Here is a 23,064-nt window from a genome sequence, read left to right as displayed (position 1 = left end):
AGTATGAATCCTATATATTCAAATTCAAAGTAATCCCTCAGTCTTGGAGCCAGACAACTAAATCCATGGAAGGCAAAAGCTATCCCTGTAATTGCCCTGAAGCTTTTTTGTGAAAGCATGATCAATTCCCAGCAAAGAATCCTCTTGCCCATGTAACTTTTATAGTAGGTGCAGTGTTACAAAGATGAAGAGCTTCTTTCCTTTAGGACAGAAGCATGATCTGAAGGAAGGCTGAACTGTTCAGCTTTCCTTTCACATGAGCAGTATGTGCCTTCCTCTGGCTCTGCTATGCGGCGGGATCTTACAGATAGGGTATCAGCAGTGGTTCATTCATTTACAAGCAGCATTTACTAGTTCTGTGAATTCCTGTTCTTGATGGGAGTCTAGCAGTGCTGATTAATATAGATAGGAAAATACCTTTTCCATTTACCATTATGTATTTTTTCTGCCCTCCTTATGTATTTGTACATAATCTGTATTTATTTGCCACTGTGCTCTCTGAAACAAAGCCCAGCAGCTAACAGCAATACTGCAGTGTAATGGTTTGAACAAACCTCTTCTGGTAGGCACTCAGATGGAACCAAGCAAATTATTTCAGTCATAACTTAAGGCATATTTGAATTTAGGATTTTAAGTAGATTTTATTTCCCCTGGCCCTGCTGACTTTTTTTTTCCTATTTGCTCTCTATTCATCATATTGTCAATTCCATTGCATATATTATTTTTCACTAACTCATGTTTTGTAAGGCTAATGTGCCAAAAAGCTGGATTTTGCCACTTATTTAGAAGGAGACTGGACAAAGTACTGGGCCTTGATTCAGGAAAGCACTTATGTGCATACTTTAGGCACTTCAAATAAACTCTTGATTTGATTCATACTAAATTCTCCAGTTTGGGGACTGCTGAGATGCATGTTCAAAAACTGTCACTGTTAAACACATTTCTGTCATGGGAACTATTTGCCTACCTGATGGGCTCTTTTTCTTGTCTTGTGTTTTTGAAAGCTTGCATTTATACAAGAGTTACAATAGAAATTAGTTACGTGTTTTAAAGTAGCCTATTTTAAAATTCATATACTTCATTTTACTTTTCAGAGGAAAGTGTGTATTGAGACAATTCCATAACCAGATCAGTTCCTTGTCTGCATAGGTTTACAGAGCAGCCTTTGGCCTGCTGCCTTGATAGCAGCTCTCCTTTAAAACTTCTAATTCTCTTCCAGTAAAAATAAAATCAAAGAAATGTTTCTGTATGTCTCAAAGTATAACAATACAGAGAGTTTCTCACTACAAAACTGAGCTAGCAAGTCAGTTCAGAACTCATATGCTGTGATGCCCCCAGATTAGATGCAAATGTTTCTTTTTTTCCCCCTTCCTTCTGCACATTCTCTCCCTCCATCTTCTTTGGGTATTTTTAAGTCCTTGTCCTAATAGAGAAGTTTGAATACACTACAGTGGTATTCCTGAATATAAGGAATAACATTATGTTTCACTCTGTTTCAGTGGTGCGTGACAGTACCATGCAGATTAAGTGCAATATTCACCCACTTCTGAAACTTTACCTAGCAGCTTATTTTAAGAATCAAAGCTCGCTGGGTCTCCCATTTGGGCACTAACAACAGAGTGGATGCATCTACAGAGCAAGTTGGACCCTTTGAAATCAGCTTCATGAACTCCTGTCCCTGTCCACAGCTGATACAGTGTACATGAGCTCCTTGGCAGATGGTGTGAATACACTCCCCAAAACTGTCTGCAAGAACTAGCTGAAGCCTGGATACAAATTAGCAAGGAAGTGGTAAAATGACAAATTTCTTTTCTTTGGTTGGAATGACTCTGAAAGGGTACCTAATGGAATTAACCTGGAATGAACAGAAACAACAGGATGCATTAATGGGGTTGAAATTTAATATTTTCAGAGACTGCTGTCACTGTTATTTCAAGAGCTGTTATGTTCATGTAACAGATGTTTAAATAACGCTGCCATGCCTCTCTCAGAATTTGCTTTTCCAACAAAAACTGTACAAAAGCAAAGACTGCATAGTATTTAGACATACTTCCCTCAATAATCTCAGGAATAGATTAACTATCCTAGTTGACTCCAAGCAGAGTTACCTGTAAAGAACTTCCCATTGGCAGGATTACCAGATTGGCAATATATAAAGCTGCAACTACAGTGATGGAGGTTGCTATTCCGAACAATCTGTGATGCTGATGGGAAGACAGTTTGTGGGATTGTCTGTATAGATGCAGCTTTTAGGACAAACATTAAGTCTGGCTCCTGTTAACATGAGCCTTAAGTAAAGTCATTGGGGAAATTTACTGTAAGTTTTGCAGTATTTAGTTATTTTGGTAATAAAGAAGTATGAAGTACATGAGACACGATTCCTTTGGCACAAAAGGCTCCAGCCATGTAACCCATGGAAGTGGGAGTAGTAATTGTACAGGTTATGATGATCTTTAGCTTCAGTGGGAAAAATTCCTTGTTTCCAATGAAAACTTATGTTTAAATCTGAAGCAGAATTTTATCCTTTAAAACTATTTTCTCATGAGTTCGAAATCTGTCTAGATAAATAATAGAGCCTTAAAAAAAGCAGATAGGTTGCATGAGACACTAAAATGCAGATAAAGAATTGGTATGCAAGTGAGCTTCTATCCTATAAAGCTGGCTGAAGGACTGGGAGCTGAAAAATAGGCAAAGACAAGTACGTCTTAAGTGTTACAGGTCAACACCATTTTGCTGAGCATATTTTCTGAAGAAATACATGGTTAACCCTTGAGCAAAGATTATACATTTGATTTCTTCTTATGGCAAGGGAAATATTAGCTTGTTTTCTCAACTGGAACAAATCTATGCATTGCTTCTCAGGGCGGTTTCTGTGGAGTACATGCAGTACACTGCTTTTGTTATGACTTAGCACTGGTTCTACGTCTGAGTCAAGGGAATTTAATGGGAAAAAAATCACTGTCAGTCAATTTAAGAAAAGGGAGCACAAGAAAGAGAAAGGGGGAGAAAGAGAGAGGAAGAAAGACACAAGAATCCAGTTTCTTGTGGTGATTCTGTTTGGCTGATACAGGAAGTATATAGGCAAATATATTCAGGCTTGAAATACACTTTAAATAGTTCAAGTTCTTTCCCATTAGCCTGAAATTTCATGGTAGCTGCACATTAAATGAAATACTTCTGTGTCAGTTTTGCCTCTTAAATGCTAAAACTAAGCTCCCAGAGTATGCTAAGAGAGTAATTATTTGTTTCTGAACACTGAAATAACTCTAGAGGGTAAAATCTACCTACACAGGGAGGGTAAAAATCAATAGAATTGTGGGAATTTATAATCCTGCAGTGTGAAATGAATAATTGTGTTTTTTATTTTTAAGTTAAGTCACCTCTTTTACAGAAATATGTTTATATATACAAATGCACACATCACCTGTTGGTAAGCATATACTCTTGGCTGTTTAAGAATCATCTCTGAATGCACACACAGAGCTCATCAAGCTGCTGTTGCTTACTGTAGTGCCATAAACAGCCTTTTAGAAATGTCAGGCCTCTGCTTTAACATGCAGACTGGTACTGTTCTTTACTTAAGTCTTCTAGACATTATGGTAACGTGGTGAGGAAGCTAGATGTGTGAGGTGCTACAAAAAGAACAAAGAATCCCTCCTCTAAAGAGAGCTTATCCTGCAAACTTGTTGTGAACTAGAATATAGTTTGTGATGACAACAGTACAAACGTTTTCCATCTTGTAGCAGTGTGCTAAATGTAGGATGGAAATCTCCCCTGGAATGTAGCCTCACTCAGAAGTCCGCTTTTCATCTAAGTAGATGCTGATTCATGATTTGGAGGACACAGTATTTTCCTGATTTCCTTCCTGTCCCCGAAAATTCACTTCACTGTGGCTAGCTGCAGAGCTTTTCCCATACGTGCCTGGCTCTGAAAGGATGTGTAAAATACTACAGCCTGTCTTTCCCTTATAAATAGCACACTGTGTAAGCCCTCTGGAATCTTTCTCACTGTCTCAGGATATGCTGCAGTCTCTGCCATTTGCTTAGAACTGGGCAAGTCACAATCTGGAGAGTTCTGCAGTGGGAGCGGTCTCTTTTTTCTTTGCCCTTCCCATTTCTGAGGTGCTGCTTACCTGCATAGTTTCTACAAAGCAACCTCTGATGCTGAATGAGTAATGAGACCACACGGTGGTGGTTACTGGTTACAGGGAGCCCCCTCTACAGACACTATTCTATCTGATTTCATGAATGCTAGGACAAAAAGTTCTTATTTTATTCACTCGCAATGCCTATGTAAGTGAATCCAGAATATTGTTAGGCATTAATGACACACTGAGCAGGAGGTGATTTGAAAGTAATTTCCCTTTGGCTCTATCATTAGTTTGCCCCTGTGGTTGATGTACTGCCAATGTTTTAAGAGCTAGATCTCACACGTTCCCCTTAGATTCTGACAAATCTGAAATCCCCTGGAGTGAATGTACATGCACAGTGTGCACCTAAAACAAACTGAGGAACTTGGCCATTTGTTTTTCCATTTATGGAAAAATGCTGGGCAAATAAATTTCTAACAGGTAGACTCTGGAAAACCTATTTGATCTGAAAAGCTGCACTAGGCACAACATGACATGCTTCTGGATGTTACGATCTGAAGTTAGGCATCTGTTTAGAAGTCTGGAAGCTCCTGGGGAGTGAACTGCACTGCTTTTCATAAACAGGCCAAAATTCTCACTGGGAGTGTGTTTGTTGAGACCATCTTGAAAAATATCTATTACCAGACATTTAATGTAACTGCAAAGTAAACAACGAATTTGGGATGAGAAAGAACAATGGTAACTAATATATAAAATGTTTTCCTGATACTTTCACAGAAGCTTTGCAGCTCAAGGGTAAAATGCTTTAAATGAGTGCTGCTTTCAGTGAGCTTCACAGGTGCATGGCTCCTGCCAGGAAATTCTAAAATGTGCTAGGATGAGCTAGCGTGAACTAAGGTCTGTCTTGTGGGTTAAATGTTTAGATGTTAGTATTACAAAAAACAAGTTAGAAATAGCAATTCCAGTGGAATGGCTCTACCTTATACATGTATAGAAAGAAAGAAAATAGGAATGAAATATTTAAATGTACACAGTCATCTTACAAATTATATAATGTTATCTGTAGTTTAGTCACAAGGGGATTTTTTTGTACACAAGCACTTCATTTTCATGTGCTCACACAGCCACGTGCTCAGGTTTCTTACTGCAAGTGCTGCTGTGTATGGAAACCTGTCAGGTTTTCAGTTTTATCTAGTTCTGTCACTGCCTTGTCCTCCTTTACTAGGTAGCGCTGCTGTTTTGGACGGTATGAGGCTGAAAAGAACCACAAAAGCAGATCTAACTGCACAGCCTTTCTGTGTAGATTTTCTGTTGGTGCTGATTTTTTAGCAGGTCTTGCTGCTGTTCAGCAAAATCAACACACGACAGAGGTGCTTTGGCACCCGTCTTGTCTGAAACATTTCTGTGTCTGTGAAGCATAGATGAAGTGACAGATGTTAGTGCCTTGCTGGATAACACTCTGCTCTCAAGTTCAGCTGTGAACAGCAAATCAGTCTTTCCATTCCAAATAATGAATTTCTCCTCTAGGCAGTTTCTGATTTGTGTGCGCTTCTGTAACCATTGCAAATGATCTGTTGGTTTTGTCTTTTTGAGCTCTTCAAACTGTAATGTGTTCAGAGCAAACGTGTGACTATTTGACTCTGTTTTGTCAGCTGTCACTGTTGTAGCTTTTTACTACTGAATTGACAGCTTTGCATTTCAAAAAATACTTATTTATTGTATATTAAAAAGAGCCGGTTGCCACTCACTATTTTATGCACACCTTTGTGGAAGGGCAGAAAATAATACTACTGTGAGATATAAGTTGTTAAAAGGTTTTCATGTGATCTAGGAAGATATATAAGATCATCAAAACTGAGGTGTTCCTACTAATCTTGTACCACCACTCCCCAACACGTTCTCGCAGAAACAAAACAAAACATGTATAGCTCTAATCTCTGCTGATCAGATTAATGACTAAAGCACGGAGAGCTGAGGTCTTGCCTAAATTCAGCTCATGTCCTCCTGGGCATGTTAGTCCTCCTGTATTCTCGTCTGTAAACCCCAAATCTTTCCATGCTCTGTGGATCCAGAGCCTGCTCCATTTAATGGGCTGTGAGCAATTCTATAGTTTTAAGCAATTCTATAGTATTAATGTTTGAACTCCAGTGTAAGCCAGGTAGTGGGTTGTGACAGGCACGGCTCTGGGGACTAAACACTTGGAGTCGAGGACCTGCTGTCTATGGTGTGCATGTTTCAAAGGCTTTGACTTTGCTTTAGCTCTGCCTTGCCTCTGTGGATCTGAGTACCACTTAGAGGATGGGTGTACTGGGCTTGCTCCTGAAACTCAGTTTTGGGTTTACTTTCATCTGCCAGTAGCTGTCATTTTGCTTTCCCTATTGTAACTTGTGGTCTTTTTGCAGACCTGTGGCTGTGCTCTTTTGTGTACAATGTTGTGATAACTCGAAAACCAAAGTCAACAAATATTTCTGGCAAGCAGTGACAGCAGTATGGGATCACTCCAGTTTTTGCCACGTGAAATAGGCGTCTAAAAGTATTTGTGCTCTTGGATGTTGCTAGCTACAAAATGGGCATGTTAAAAGGAAGATTTTAGAGTTAAAGCTGTAGCTTGAAATTAACAAGTAAACGTGATGAGAATAAGTAGGAACAGAAAAAGCTGAGATGGTTAAACCACCAGGTTTGCTAGTAAATGGCTATGCTGAGATTACAACATGCTCCTTCATCAGAAATTCTCCAACTCATCTTTCAACCTGTTTGACAGAACGGTCTTCTGAAACAAATGGCTAAAGCTATCTGCACTGTTTACAGCGGTTACTCTGTTACTCCTTTAAATACACTGGATATCACTGACTTGACAGTAATTCTTACCTCTCCTCTGCTCCCCCAAAGTATAATTTTAATCCACTGGCAGTTTGTTTATTCGCATCAACATTTCCAAAGGCAGAGTGCCCAGCCAGCAGCTACTGCTCTGTAGAGCCGCCAGTGTTTAATTGTTTCCGGCAGTGATTACTGCCTTTTAAGGCCTTATTCTATTTTATTTTATTATATTTTATTTTCCCAACTGGCAATTCAGAGCAGTATCCTTCACAATACATTAGCTTAATGCATTTTGATCTGGACCAAATCTTCCATTTCCCGCTACCGCTGATACTTGATTACTATTCCACTTGAAATGCATGTAGCATAAATGATTTAGACATAAGTAAAGCTCTAAATATCTGTATCCTTGCAACAGCAAAACCAGATCAAATCTCCTATGTGGAACAGCATATTGCTACAAAGACAGATTCAGTGAGAAAACGGATTTGCATTCATAGGACATTGTCACAATTTGGGAAGGTGCAGGGTAACTCACTTGAGCAGGTTAGCTTGATGGACATGTAGTCTCTGCCACAGTCCTTCTTGTAGTGACAGCGCAGCCAGTTTGAGAGGCAGAGGCCGTTACCACACTGGAGTTCTTCTTTTTTACAAGGCAGAATGCTCTGTTCGTCTGAAAGGAGGAGAAACGATTGATGACTGTGTAACAAGCAACTCCCTCCTGGGTAACAAAGCGCAGTGTCTACTGCAAAGCAGCCTTCCTGCTTCTGAAAGCCCTGGGTGGATGAAAATACTCTCTTTTCTGTTAGATTTGGGAAGGGTCTGAGACCTAAACAAATGCTTCCTAGGCTATTGTTGCTGCTCATTTAAATAGTGTTAGAGAAGGATGAGGTCTGGGTGAAATACTCCAAAAAAAACCACCAGGGCACTGTGTTTGAGAGGCACCTTAGCCTCCTTACCTCTAGGCATCAACTCCAAACCAAAACAATCCATCTTTACCCCAGTTTAGTAACACAAAATGTATGGAGGTGAATAAATAAATTATTGTGTACTACCTTGTATAGGTCTGAAGGACTGGATTAAGGGCTTCTCCCAACCCTTTGATGGAGAAAGATAGGAACTCAGTCTGATAGGGTGGGAAAGCTTTTTCTTTTTTTTTTTTTTGAATAAACTTAAACCATTGGGTAAATTTATGGAGACAAATGCTTAGGTTTGGTTTGTGGAGGTACTAGATACTTTGTGGTAGGGTCTGCAGCTCTGTGTACACACCATGCCTCTGGCTGCTTAAGTGCAGGCAGGGCCTTCCCAGCAGAACTGTTGATTCCTTTGGGAAACCAAATTTTCTTAAGCAAGAGATATATACCTGCCTAAACCCTGTTACTTAAGAAAAATAGGGTTTTGAGTCATAATATTCACCTATTTGCACAAGAAATGGAGGCGTTGTGTAAAGGGATGTCACTTCTCATGTCTGAACAGCACCTCTTTTTCCTCATCCAAATGTCCTAAGGGCATGCCTGAGGAGGGAGTGGCTACTGGCTACTCAAAAGAGCTGTTATATTTGATCTTCATAAACAATCAATAGCGTCCCGATATAAAAGTTAAAGGAGCTGGGGGTACCTCTGTGCAAGGAAGAGGATCTGTCATTTTTTTTTGGACATAATAACTGCACATTGCAAAATACCCATGGAATGCCAGTGCCTAGCCATAGATAGAAAACAGGCTGAGAAAATGACTGAAAGCTGGAAGAAGAGCTGGTTATGTTCAAATGTATTCCAGCTCATTAGGTTAAAATCTACTTGTATACTGTATGGGGCAAACAAATTCATGGGAGATCAGGAAGTCAGAAAGTTATCGGGGAAAAGAGGGGGAAAAAGTGTATTTTTCAAAGAAAGCATATATATGTGCTTTCTAAACCAATATATATATATGGTTATATATGGTGTAACCAATATATATATGCTTTCTAACCAATCTAAAATACTCCAAATGCAGGCAAATAAAAGTTCAGGCCCAACTTGAGAAACACCAGCTCCTGAAAGCAAATGCACAGAGGACTAGCGTTCAAATTGGTACCCGACAGAACACCAACGATTCTGATACATCAGGGTTTTGTTTCCTCTCCAGTGTTTTTAATTTGGTGCTTTTTTGTCAGCCTTCATATCTGCAAAATGATGCAGCTAGGAGTAATTGTTCATGACTTCCAGTTCTCCACACAGCTGCTGCAGTGGAAAATGTCGGTACCCCAAATGCATTTATAAATACCGCCAGCACGAGGACATACTGTTACAGTAAATCTTAGGCTGTGTGCTTGTACCTGGCAGCTCAGCAATCCAGAGGCCAATAATCAGATCACAGTGTTATGTACTTTGAGAACATCTTGCAGTGCATTTCCCAAATGGCTTCTGTATTTGTGGTGGGTATCTCAGACAATCTTTGGGTAAAATGGAATAGAGCTCCCAGCAGTTAAGGTTGTCGGGATTCCTGTCTGTTTTTTAGAGAGTTAAAGCATTACAGAAGAAGCAGCTAAGCAATAATTATTTTGTGGTATCAAAGGTAGTCATTGTGGAAGTGCAACAACTTTGTTAGCTTTAGACTGTTTAGACTGTTAGACTGTTTGCATCGTCAGTGCAAATATCAAGAAGGAATTCACCTGCAAGAAAATGATGCCAATGAAAAAAATACAGTGCTTGCAAATTTGTTCAAGTCATTGGTCCCCGTATGCATCTCACATACACATTTATATTTTCTATAAAGCCCGTTTAGTTCATAACCGAATCTAAAAGTGCACTAATTATTTTAATCCTCTTAGAACCTGCTCCAGTTTTTATACCCTTTCGTATCTTTCTTCTTCACTGTTCCTGTTTTAGTTCAACACAATTCCCCTCTATCAGTGGCTACAATTGCACCCATTTTTGATGCTAGAAATTTTTCTACAGTTCCTGTGACAGCAAATTTCTGTTCTACTTTTTACCACCTTACTGGCTTCTCTTTGAAGGTCAGTTAATAAATGCCCGTCCTGCCTCATCCAGAAAGTAATTGTACATGTTTCTGCTGGTTGTTGTTGAACTGTCTAAGCCACTTTGGGGTACACTCCTTATGAAAATGTTAGAAAACCACAGCAGTGTTTTATTACCTTCAGGGAAAACTATTAAGACTGAATGCTATAAGAAATGATAGGGGCAGATGCAGTTCTTTGGACTAAAGAGCAGTGGGGGACAATGGCAGACACAGAAGGGTGTGCAAACCTATCCCCTAAAGCTGCCTGTTCAGAATATATCAAGAGTAAAATACGTCTTTAGTAAATCCAGATGATGTAAATGTTCCAGCTATTGCCAAGGGAAGCTGCAAAATACCTGGTAAAACACAATGACTAAAAATATGTAAATACGATTTTTAGGAGGAAACCAAGGCTGGGGCCTCATGGAGCAGTCAGGGACATAGGCATATAATTCGGTCTTAGTTCTGACGGAACACATGATAATGTCTAAGTTCCAGGTAATCAGATTTCTCTTGTGGAGCACAGATAGCTTCATTTGTGAAAAATGAATTACTTTCCAAATGATGTTTCTATCTCAGTAGAGGCCAGAACACAGTGTTTTGTCTTTACAGGACATTGTACCCTGAGGTAAATTGATTTGAAAACATTTTTTACTACAGATGACAGGGAGCTAACAAAGTCTCCACTGGAGAAGCACTTCCCAGTTCTAAGCCCACCTGTTCCAATCCGAGTGTGCCAGGCACAGGCATGATGATGGCTTTCAGGGTTTGTGCTCCAAATCTATACATGATTGAATTAATTTATGACTTCAAAATTAATAATTTAGGAACATAAAGCGATCCTATCAAATTTAGGTTAAGGTGCAGTCTTATCTAACTGTGATTCATGAAATTAATCCACAAGTTGAAAATGAACCTGTGCCATTAAAATACGCATAACAAATTACAGCTGTTTTAGATTTAGGTTAGCCGAATTTCTATTTCTCTGTTAACACCATTTAAAAAAAAAAATTCCAAGGAACAATTTATCTGCTAAAGCGGGAGCACACTTCCCATATCAACCACTGAGTCTGATAATGCCCAGATCATCCACCAGCAGGAATTACTCTCAGCAACATAACATCTGGGCTTTGTAAAAGCATGTTCCTCATTCCTTACTGCAGCCTGGCTTTGAAACCTTTGCAGCCAGCTGTGGGAAATAGGCCTGGTGAAGAAGGATCCTCCAGCTACGTAGAGATCATTTAACTGCTCTTAAGTTTGGTGAGAAGATGAAAGAGAAAGCCTGTGGCACGTGTTAACTTGATGCTTAATGCTCTGCTGTGCTTGTATGATTTAGATGAGCATGCACACCATATAAAGAAGAGAGATTGTGATCTGTGGTGACTTCTTGTGCCCCTCAGTTCCTAAGAGTTCTTGCATTGATTGCAACTAAGGAAATTTACATTAATCCTAAAGTGGAGATCTTAGACAAGATGTCATCTCTACACTATTAAAGTATCTTAATACCACCTTTACTCCAGCATTTCACAATGCTGTACTTGGCAATCAGCTTCACATTTGAAGGTCTGGACAAAAATATCTTATTTCTTTTTCTAAAGATGTTCCAGGACTTCTGTATTATTACCTTATGTCTTCAAGCTTTGGGAAAGTTTCCAATTTGCAGCTTGCTTCATTCAGCAGAAACATTTTTTAATCAGAAACACAGAAATGTAGTGCTGAACGAAGTAGTTTCTTAGGCTTTCATATGCACTCAGATCAGGTTATCTAATAGGATCAAGTTGCAAAATCATAGTTTCCACTCATGTTCCCATTCAGAGCTGTGGTGTTCTAAAATCAAAGCCCTTTTTAAAAGTGTCCATGTGTTTTTTCAGTTGCTCATTCTGCTTCAAACTGTCTTGCAAGACTGAAAACAAAAACACGATGTTTGCTGGAAGGGGCAGCACAAAATGAAACAACAAAATTTTTGTTCTTGATGTACCAATTTCTTGCTCTTCCTGTATGTTTTGACAGCTCCTGATTGGGACTGATGCTAAGTAATGTAGTATGCAGCACGTACCCCAGCACACAACAGTACAAATACGTCAGAGCTGCTTTGTCAATCTACTGTTGAATTCCCCATGTTCTTTACAAAGGAACATCTGATTTCATAAATGTGTTTAGTGCAAGGAGCTGGATTATTAGCATAGTTTAACAAGCACTTCAAGCGATGCATAAAAGTCATCCCAAATAGCTAATTTTTGTTGCTCTTCTTTGCGGGGTGTGTGTGCCAAGCAAAGCACAGATAGCAGTCCAGCAGCCCGGAGAGCCTGGCTTTCTCTTTAAACTGCTGTGTAATCCAAAGCAATTAATTTTTCTGCCACTCTCCCTCTTCCAACCTTTTGTCTTATCTATACAATCTGGAAGGACAGGGCCCATTTCTCTGTCCAGGACCTAGCACAATAAAGCTTTGGTCTCAGTTGGGTCTTTAAGTGTCCATCATACTGGTAGAAGTAATCATGTCACAACTGTGTAGCTAAATCCAAATAAAGTGAGGATGCTGAAAACCTGTCAAGACTGTATGCTTGGAGAGCTGTTTCTCTTAAACCTTGAAACTAAACAAAGACTAATTGCCAACAGAAGAGATTCAAAAGCAAAAAGTGACCAAAACTCATGTATTTCATTATTTACTTATGTGGTCTTTTAATGCAGTAACACAGTTGCTGAAAGGAAAATCTCCATTGTAATGATAGAGAAGGGATTAACTTGCTTGCAGCTAAAAATAACAATTAAAGATAAGAAATTTAGGCCCGGAAAAGAAAGTGTTGTAGAAGCAAAATCTGCATTGAGACTAGGTGGTGATCAGGTGGCTCTGTCTGAAAGGCTGCAACAAATTATCTTCACACAGACTCTTCAAGACTGTAGGTGTGTCAATGACATTATTAAAAAAAATAAAATGTGTTTCAGGAAGTTGTAGCAAGTTGTATGGATTCAGTTTTGCAACCAAACTTACTATTTGCCTGAATCTGCCAAAGCTAACTGAATTGCTTGCTTCTGCCAGCTCTGAATTTGCAGCCAAAGTTTCAAAGCATCTGAAGACAGACACTGTGAGTAGACTTTACAAGAGCTGCTAATCAATTAGGTGTCTACCCCTCAGTGTTGAATGAGAGGTGGCTGGGCAGCTTTAGATGCTTTAACATCTAGCTCAGTCGTTACATAGTTATGAAGTGACAGAAGGACAGAATTAATAGTGATCAACACTTCTAAAACTCATCTTCCCTCCTGCTCTTATCCCAGTCTTGTTCCTTGTACCAGTTTGGTCAGTTCCTTTCAAAAACTAAAGCGTAATTTCTATTTAAAAGGGAACAGGATTGGTCTCTAATCTGTGTGTTTTTGCCTAGTAGTTGCATGGAATGAATTTCAGTCTATTGTTCTCTACACTAAAAATAAACAAAAATCAGGCATGGGAGGTAGGAGTGGGGAGAAGCTGCTGAAACTGAGGAATCAAGTCAGTAGCTAAAGTGGAAATGAATGATTTGGAATAGTCAGCCTACATCCTCATAAAGGAGAATGAGAAATTGTCAGGCTTGGTGAGAAATAGATACCTTCCTAGTGCAGGATCCAATCTAATAAATTAAAATGTGAAAAAACACTCTTGATGTGAATAACTGAAATGATACCAAGCCATCACAAAATAAATTGATGTCAGAAGGATACTGAGCAGGATATGACTTATTAGGGGAGAAGAACAAAGAACGCTAAGTTACAGTTCTGGAAGCATTCGAATGTCCTTGATTCTGCACATTCTTAAGTGCTGCATGGGAAACTGGGGAGATATGGGCTGCACCTTGAAGGAAGGGGATTAGGGAGCCTCTTTGGTGCCATCAGAAAACATCCACGCTACAAGAAAAAGACAGTGGAAGAAAAGAAAGCCAATTTTTCTAGATTAAACTTTGCTGTGTATTTGGAGAAGAGGAGCCTAGTGGAGCGTGTGCTTGCCCCATTGCCTGGCATCACAGACCTACGTTGTCTCTGGCGTTCTGTGGCTAGACAGGCTGGAAGTGAGTGGCAGATGGTGGTGCTTCGGTCGCTGACACTTCTCAAGGCATCCTGCGGGTACAGGTCTTAGTGCACACCCATCACTCGCTCCACAGCACATCCTGGCATCATCCTGGCTCCACAGCTTGCAGCAGAGCTGTCACACGCAGGCTAGAAGCAATCTCTTGTCCCTCTGTATGTCTCACAGCTGGTGCAGCTAACAGACCACTCTGAGATACCTACACAGCCAGTTCCTTCTCTTGTTTGAACTGAGGCACTGGGCTCGACATGCACACAAATTTGACGTTATGTTCCTTGAATACTGCTATCTAGCCAACTGTATTAACCTGGCTGGGTTTGGAGACCATTCTGGGAAAAAATGCAGGATTTTCTATCAAGAACAAGAGCTAAAGATTCCCTAGTCTATAGCAGGGGAGAGAGTAATTTATTCTTGCTGTGTGCAGAAAGATTTCCTTGCTTCTGAGTTTGCTCAACCTTCCACTGTCTTCCTGGGGTGTCCAAGCACAGCTCACAGTGCTGGAGTCAGCGACACAGCTGGGAGCCAGCTGTGGGAGCTGGATGTGAGGGACAGCAGCCGAACTGTCTGGTCAGGGGCCTACTGGTCGTAGGATAAGAATTTGCTGCACCATTTTCTTAATGCAAGTTTGTCCCTGTGCCTGACTGGGTGTGCTTTCATACAGAAAGCCGCAGTGTGAGGTGAGCTCTTTTGTTCCTTCTTGATTTTGTGAGATAACACTGTTTAATATGAGCAAAGGTTATAACACAGGAGTCTTAAGGCTGAATTTTAAACAGTCTGCATATTTTATACTTCTATTTTTCTTGACTTCTGTGCCAAAATGAACATTTTACAAATCTCTGGACATTCCTTGTGCTCTTAGATGTAACAGCTGAGATATTATAGTTAAATATGGTTATCATCAAGACATATTAATATTTAAATACAAAACTATACAGTCACTTGACAGTTGTAAAATAGCTATGTTCTTAAAATAGCTGATAAGTATTGACTGTGTAATTGACTGAAAAAGTCTTTTTTTTTTTTTTTCCTACGCTTGAAACACTTTTCTTCAGAGGTGAATCTAGGACCTCCCGAGGAGGAAGCATGCAAGAAGGGAAGGCAATTTAGTTACAAATATTTCTCTGCTGTTCTACTGCTCTGACAGTTCTGGGCCCCTTCATTCATCTATTACATGGTGGTTGTGGTTCATGACTTCTGACTGATAATGATTAATGCTCATAACATTAACATTTTTGAGAGAGAATTTTGACTTACTACTTATTAAAACAATCTTCTGACCAAAAGGTAAAAAATAGTGTTTTTTTTTTTTCTCTGCAATATGCAAAGCAACAAAACTAATTTTTGTTTCTAATCAGAAAGTTCCACTAAACATTGACATTCTCCACCTGCCTTGGTACTGTGTGGCTGAAGTCACACAGCTCTCCATTCCTGAGTATTAGGTTGCATGGACTTGGCTTGAGTGACTTCACCACTCTGTCCTGTACGAGATGCGGTGTTCTCAAGGCACAGCGGACTCCTGGCATGAGAAGAGTTTCAGTCCTGCTCCTGGGCATTTCCATTCACGTAGGAAATTCAGTGTTTGGACAGTAGATGGGTCTAGTACTGGGTATACATGAATTCATACGTAACAGGGGGAGACACTTTCTGGGTTTGCAGTAAATGCACAAGCCACATTTTATGGGGTTTTCTTTTTGGCTAACACCTGCCTGTTATTGTGTTAACTCATTAGATCTAATACATAATTTAACATTTCACAGTCCGAGCGTTACAGTAATTAAACACAAAGAAGGCCAGAACATTGGGCCTACCTGAACTAACTCAGAAAAGCTGCCTTACCAACGCTTAATTTTGAAGAGAAGTAGGCACCCATTTGGAAATCAGGGCAATACTTGGACTACTCTGAACTATATTTGCTGCAATACCTGCTTTACAAAGCTCCTCTAACATACAGTTAATGCAATCCTAACTTGTCTTGCTGTGAAGAACTGGTCTCTTTGGGAGGTGCAGTGGTAGGGAAGGGTCAAAGAACACAAAAGCAAAGACCGGATAGAGAACTGTGTTACTCTGCTCTGAATTCCCAAACTAAGCACGTAGTGACTTTGTATGCAATGAAGTGCTGTGGAATGTCATTGTGTGCATAATACTAAAATAACAGTTCTCTTGGGAAATAATGGAAATGATATTTTGTAATATTAACCTGTAACAACATGAGCAAGTACATTTTCATTTTTTTTTTTGCCGTATCTACAGGAAATTCTTTAATAAATCTATAGACTGCTACATGTGGCTATAGCAACGTTAACTTTTACAATTCTCTGTCATTTTTGTGTTATTTTGTATTTTCTATGACTTAGGTGATGCTAGTTGGTCATACATTAGGTAGACAGAGGATGAAAAGTTTTAATCAGCAGCTACTAGTTTTGCACTTACTCAAGCCCAACTTTAGCATGGTTTTATTTAGGAGTTTAAGGAATTACCAGACTGTCTGAAGAAAAGCAGTTTGTGTTTATTTGGTTTTGCACTGTAACCAGATTTACTGATCAAACTCTGCTCTTAGTTGCCATAGAGCCTCTTAGGGTTAGAGCCTCCAAATACCTAGTGCTGACAGATGCTGGTGGTGACAATATGAATAGCTCTTCCAAGTTGGTAGGGCATGCAGCAAACACTCATCTTGTTAGTTTTTCCAGTCTAGGAAGATAACAGCTGCCTGACTCTGTCATGCTTTATGCATATTCCAAAGTAAATGCGAGAACTTTTTGTCTGCTGCCTGTTTCTGTAAATTTCAGGTTTTATTATTTCTCACCCATGAAGGACATCTTGGCTTGAAAGTTTTGTTATAGAAGACATAATCTAGTTATAACATTTCAGTATGACTTTTCTTGAGATGCAGCACTTGCTCTGAGATACCCTGGTAGTTTAATTTTTGTTAGGTATTTTTGGTTAGGTATTTTATCATTATGCATTCTTTTATCGAAGAGGTTGGATGTGCTAATGTGATTCCTTGCATACACGTGGTTTTCTACTGAAATACAGCCAGTGACATAGGCAGAGTTGGCTCTTAAAATGTCATATTTTCATTTCAAAAAAACTTTCATGTAATAACTACAAAAGCCAGTCATTAAAAGGAGAATGGAAGGAAGTCAAATGTCAGGAGATATGTTGTATTTCGGTGAGTGGAAGTAATTTTTAGCCACATTTGTTTCAGTAGTGAGTGCCAAAATGACATAAATTCTGACTGATGTCAGTGTGCTCAATTTGTCGATCAGTTTCAGCAGCTATGTGCTAATTTCTTGTAGGAGAAAATGCTGAGAAGGAGGAAGCTTTTTTTTTTTTTTTTTTGGAAAAAGAAATAGTGAAGTACTTGTGCCTGGGACTAGTTGTACAGTCCTCTATTTCAGGCAATTCTTTCTCTAATTTCTGTGAGTTTTGCCTGTACAGAGATCACAAGCTCGAGTCAGTTTCAGTTAACTCAGTTGTTTTCTTAGTCAGGAAGCTATTTGCCTTTTAATGGATTGATGTTTATCTGCTAGAGGACTTTAAATACAATATTCCTACAGCTGTACATGACTGCAAGGCATGCCATTAATGCAGTTAAAAAAAAAAAAAGAGACTACTTACAGAGATTGGAATAATTGCTGCCTATTCCAATACGGATGGAGCTTCCAGAGATCAGAGGAAGATGGAAGAAAAGAACTAAGGAGGGAACAAAAAAAAGGTCCTTAATAGCAGTTTGGTTTTGTTTCGGGACCAGATGTCAGATGAAGACACGGTGTGGTTAACAGGGTCCCGTTCTCTAGGGCAGCAGCGTTACACGTTTCTGACCCGATATGCACACAGATGGAGCTTGAATGGGGTAAAAATAAATAAACAAGTCGTTGCTTCATACTTCCAGGAATCCCTCCTGTTCAGGAAATGATATTCTACAGGACTTTAATGCCTCTGGGTTCAGAAGCCCACGTATAAACAACAACAGGTTATGTAAATATGGTAATTATCGCTGGGAGGTCGTCCCCAGTCGGTGGGCAGGCGCCCAGTACCACGGAGGGACTGGTTCCCAGTTCCAGCGCCGCTGGGCTGCGTGGGGCAGGAGCACACCTCATGGGCACACAGCGCCCGGCGCACCGAGCCTCGGCATTTGCCACTTGCACCTCGGGGCTTCCTTCCGAGCCCCCCAAAGCCGCGAGGGGTTCGGCTTCTCCTGGCAGCCCCCGCTGAGCTGCGGGGCTCCCCTCAGCCCGCCCCGCCCGCCCCTCTGCCCCTCGGCACGGAGAGCACCGGGGTGCCTCGAGCCGCCGCGGGATCGCGCCCCACGCCCCGGGACGCAGCCCTGTCGGGACAGAGCCCTGTCGGGACAGAGCCCCGTGGGGACGCAGCCCCGCCGCCTCAGCGCGCCTTACCCCAGCCCGCGGCGCCGGCCGCTGTCTCCATGCGCCTCAGCCGCGGCTCCCCGGCGGGCGGGAGGCGAGGCGGGCGCGGCCGCCGCCTCCTCCTCCTCCCTCAGCCGCCGCCGGCTGCTGGACGGGGGGCGTGTGGAGGCGGCCGACCTCCGCCCCGCCGGGGCCGGCCGCCGCGGCCCCCCCCGGCCGGCCCTGCCCGCCGCCGCCGCCGGGGGGAGAGGAGGGGCGCCCCCGGGGCAGGCCGCGGGGAGGGGGGCTCCGGGCTGCGCATCCCCGGGGGCCGGCCGCGGCCTAGGGGGGTCCCGCCCGGCCCCTTCCCCGCCCCGGTGCCGGCTCTGGGGAACGGGAGCGCTGCAGGGGCTCGGGCTCCCAGCTGGAGGCGGCTGCCGGCTCCTGGGGAGCTGCGGCGGCGGCGGAGGGAGGGAGGGGAAGGAGGGAAAGGAAAGGGAAGGGAAGGAAAGGAGGGCACGGCCGGGATTAGCCGGCGCTGCGGGGGAAGCGGTGCGGGCGGCTCGGGGCGATCCTGCAGGATTTAGTGCAAGGCACAGCTGGAACACGGCTGCACTAGGGCGGCACGTTTCTGCCGGGGATCTCGGAAATGTTTGCCATCACACGGGATAAACGCCCCGGTGCTGGAGATAGAGCGAGCAGGGCTGCAGCAGGGACTGCTGTATGTGAACTTTCATCACGGGCCGTTTAGGTACGAAAAATAACAGAAAAACCACGTTATCAACTGCTTAGGCAAAGCGTGTGAGAAATGCTGCCTTTCTGGCATGTCCTTTTAGCAGCAGCTTGGATTTTTCTAGGAACCAACTTGTAGTGGCAATTCCTTTCTCTTGTGCACTCCTCTCGGCCCCACTGGTGCCTCCAGAAGCCGGCTGGCAGGGTGCTTCCCCCTGCACTGCTCCTGCAGGCGGCTCCTTCACTTCTTGTTTGCAGGCCTGTGAGCAACTTCTCTCACATAGGAATACCTTTGCCATCAATGTCCAGGCTGTTTAATTTCTCCTTGGTTCAGCAGTGATGGTCGCAGAGTTGTAATGAAGTTTGGGGTTGATAAAATGCTTGTGAACTCTCAGGTCTTCCTGTCAGACGTGTGCTGCTGTCATCAATCACTTATTTTTTCTTTTACTTTTTAAATTCAGGCAAGCATGAAGTGTGTCTGAGGCAGTTGAAAGTTTCCTGGAAATTTGCAAATAGATTTCATTATGGCTCAGCAGTACTTGCACTTTTTACCAAAATTATAGGAACTCGGTTCTTAATTAACCAATTTCTATGCTAAAATCCCCTCAGAATTCTCTGCAAAAATTACCTCTTGATTAATTTCTTCAACCCATCAAAATACTTGACTCCATGAAAGACTTTTCTACCACTTCAGTAAATGGAAACCGTATGACTTCATTTCAGGGCCCTTCGTCATCTACTTAGGCACAGAGAAATTCTTACCTTCACACCATCAGAAAAGCTGGGTTTCTGTGTGCAGGCTTTTTGAATTCACATGTGAAAGGTTAAGTATATATGCAAGACCGTACGTAACGATATTAAAATACTTTCTCCAGTTAAATTTCAAAATTTCTAATATCTAGTGCTTCTGCAAATTTTGATGATGGCATCTTTCCCAAACAGTGCCTTACATTTAGCTATAGGATCCATACTAACTTCAATTCGAACAGACTAAGAATCTTTGACAGCAAAACCTGTACTTAATTAAAAAAGCTGTTGAAAATATAGAGGCCTTGTTACGTGACTTTGGAGTAAGCAGCTTCATATTTGGCAATTCTGGAAAAAAAAAAAATCCTGTCTAAGCCCTTTTTAGGCCCTTTTCTGTGACAGTTTTGTCCAGAGGAATCTTTATTTCCAGAGAAATTGGGATGACTTTTGAGACAGAGAACATTTGTTTCTGGGTCGGATGGTACAACGTACCAGGTACAATCCAGCACAGCCTTACAGAAGCATCATCACAGTTAACACTGACTTTCTTGGTACTTGTCAGTGCTCAGCTCGCTCATCTTGAATCTACACGAAATGTTTCCAGCTTTTGCTCACCCCACTCATTTCCAGATCTGTGTTAAACATATATGGGACAGTTCTTTTACCCTTTCATTCCATATGTATTTCAAATTGTGGGGGTTCCTTTTCTTCTGGTTTATTTGTGCTCCGGAACAAAACCTGCTTGTGGTGAATTCAGGCTGGAGTCTCATTTACACACCTAGTGTAGTCCCTCAGCAGTAATGTGTCAGGGAGATAGTGTAGGATTATTTACATAATTATTTATGTTTTTTTGTTTGTTTGTTTGTTTTTTTAATTGCATCTGTTTTTCTGTTTTGGAAAAATAGATTTGCATTAGAGATTTTCCCGCAAACGATTTATTACACAGAAGTCTGTTTATATGCTGTATTTGGGAGGGCTGGGCCAAAGACAAAAAATACTCAGAATTTCTGCTGCTTATATCTGTTTATATTTTAATTGACTTGTTTTTCTCATAACATCACAAAAAAAGCAGCATCAAGGCAGCATCTGTCTCTGGTAATTTACAGCCTGTGTACCCAGTCTGAATTCTATCACTTCGTTGAGAAAGTTTTCCCCCAGCCTTTCAAAATAAGGAGCATGCTGGAGAAGGAGCGCAGGTATGCTTCCATAAGGTTTGGGATGGCATTTGTTAGAGTCGGCAGCATAAGAAGCTGCCATCCTCACTCAGTGGGTATTTCCCTCTTTACTAATAACAGGCAATCAGTGTGAGAAGCCCTTGCTGAAGACAGATAATTTTATTCTTGGATGATTTTGCATTTTCTTTGATCCAGGGACTTCATTATCAAACTGTACAGTTTAGTAGAGTCTGCTGAAGTGGCAGACCTCCTCTGCTCTACTTAACATCTCCTGTGGTTTCATTTTAGGTTCGCGGAGGTCAGTGCCAAACCAACGCGTAAGTGTGGTGGCTGCAGTGCTGCCCGCCTGGACATTTTGTGACAGCTGATTTCTGGAAGGCAAAATAAATCTTGCTGTTAAATGAGATCTCTTTTTGACTGAAAATTTTAATGTGTTAGTAACAAGACTTTGGGGGATACTGTTCATCACATCATTTTTTTTAATGGAAAAGGTGGTAATGAAATAAATGTCAGTTGGGTTATATAATTACTCTTGGATAAAATGCCTCAGGATGAGCAAAACAGATGAGTCTCAGTTTGCGGGAGCAGGGCAGTCTTCTCTGTGTCTGAAGTTGTGTGCCTTGTCAGTGGTGACAGCACCGATGTAGTGGCAGTGAGAGGTCATCTGGTAGCTGCTGGAGAAGTCTCGTTGCCAAATGGCTGCGGAAATAGCCGCCTGCCTGCAACTTGGCCAGGTCTGAGGCCAGCTCTGCCAGCCCTGCACCTGCGTGAGGCAGCAGCGCCGGGCATTCCCTGCGTCTGGCCTTTCTGGCCGGGCTGACTGTAACAGGCCCTGGGCCAAGGCATTGCCCTGCTGAGAGTTTCCACCACCGGGTGCTCGAGGTTGTACAAATCTGTGTGTGCTGCTGAAAACGAGGGCAGGAGAGAGGGATTAGGGTTTGATGGGAAGCATCTCATGCGTTCACCACTTTCACTGTTCTGAAATGTAGTGAGAAGAAAAAGAATCTTTTGATGGAAATGTTTTTAAAATTACTCTTTTGAAAAAATAAATGTTAATTTCCTGATATCTAATCAGAATTGTCTGTTTTGTAGTGTTCCATGCTGAGCTCTTTCCTGGAAGTAAAGACTGTCTTGAATTCCAGTGCAGTGCCCATAAGCAGTATGTGTTACACATGATGTTTTTGCGATGGATGTGGCTGGTTGTGAGGTTGAGGGAGGACACTTGCCACTGACCTTCAATGGAAGAGGAGCAGTTCTGGCTGATTTCAGGTTCAAGGCAACTCCTGTTTGCCATATGCAAGAAATTGTTTCACAGCCTATGGATCTACTTGCATTAGTACAGTGAGTAGGATTAACCTCATGGGGGCAAGGATTTTATTTTTAATGGAAGAGTCTGAGATATTACGTGCATATCATAGCCTGGATTAGCACAACTGCTGTGTCCTTCCCTTTGTACAGGCCAGGGCATGCAATCCTTATGGATTTTGTGTGTCGGTACCCCCATTTTACTTTCTTCATTTTGATATTTTTCCCCCATCTTAATGCTGTATTTCAAGGAGGGGTGATAGGAAGGAATGAAATCAGTGATGTTTTGAGATCTGTTGTGAACGGAATTCCTGCAGGGTTAGGGTGGGTGGTTAGATTTTCAAGTTATTTAATATTCACTAAATCACATTTCTAAGAAATCTTAGGGTGAAAATAGTTTCTAATTTTCAGATTGGCAATTTTGAGGCAATGGATTTGAATGTGATTAAGCTGAAATGAATTACCAGCAAGATACTAAAGGTTTTCTGAGTTTGGACATAACTGTAGAATTACTAACAAAAGAGCTTCTTCTGTGCCAAAAGCTATTTTAATGAAAAGGATGGAATTTTTGAATATATCATATAAAGTTCTGTATAACATTTTTCAGCTAGCATTTATAGGACAGGTAAATTTATATTTAAAATATTTTCTAGAGGTTTGAATCAAGTGATTTAGTTCTTTAGGCATAAAATCTGTCAAGAGGAAAAATAATTTTAAATTGCTAATACAGATGAAACATATAAATAAAAAATATTTTAGAGTTGTGCCAAGACCCGAAGGCAGAAGTCATCTTCTTCTACA

The 23,064-nt window shown here is 41.4% G+C and overlaps 1 protein-coding gene across 1 annotated transcript in view; it reads right to left on the bottom strand.

Moving 5' to 3' along the window:
• Positions 1–18,511, bottom strand: part of BEAN1 (brain expressed associated with NEDD4 1) — a 54,821-nt gene extending 36,310 nt beyond the window's left edge. Inside the window, exons 1-3 of the mRNA XM_068693733.1 lie at positions 18,356–18,511; positions 17,577–17,651; positions 7,446–7,580 (exon numbers count right to left, since the gene is read on the bottom strand). Coding sequence (XP_068549834.1) covers positions 7,446–7,580; positions 17,577–17,651; positions 18,356–18,386 — 241 coding nt within the window. The 5' untranslated portion in view covers positions 18,387–18,511. The remainder of the gene's footprint in view (positions 1–7,445; positions 7,581–17,576; positions 17,652–18,355) is intronic.
• Positions 18,512–23,064: the final 4,553 nt, after the last annotated feature.

Source organism: Anas acuta, chromosome 10, assembly GCF_963932015.1.
Source record: "Anas acuta chromosome 10, bAnaAcu1.1, whole genome shotgun sequence".
Lineage (NCBI taxonomy): Eukaryota > Metazoa > Chordata > Aves > Anseriformes > Anatidae > Anas > Anas acuta.
The sequence above is the reverse complement of the archived record's forward strand: the minus strand, read 5'-3'. Positions and strand labels throughout refer to the sequence as shown.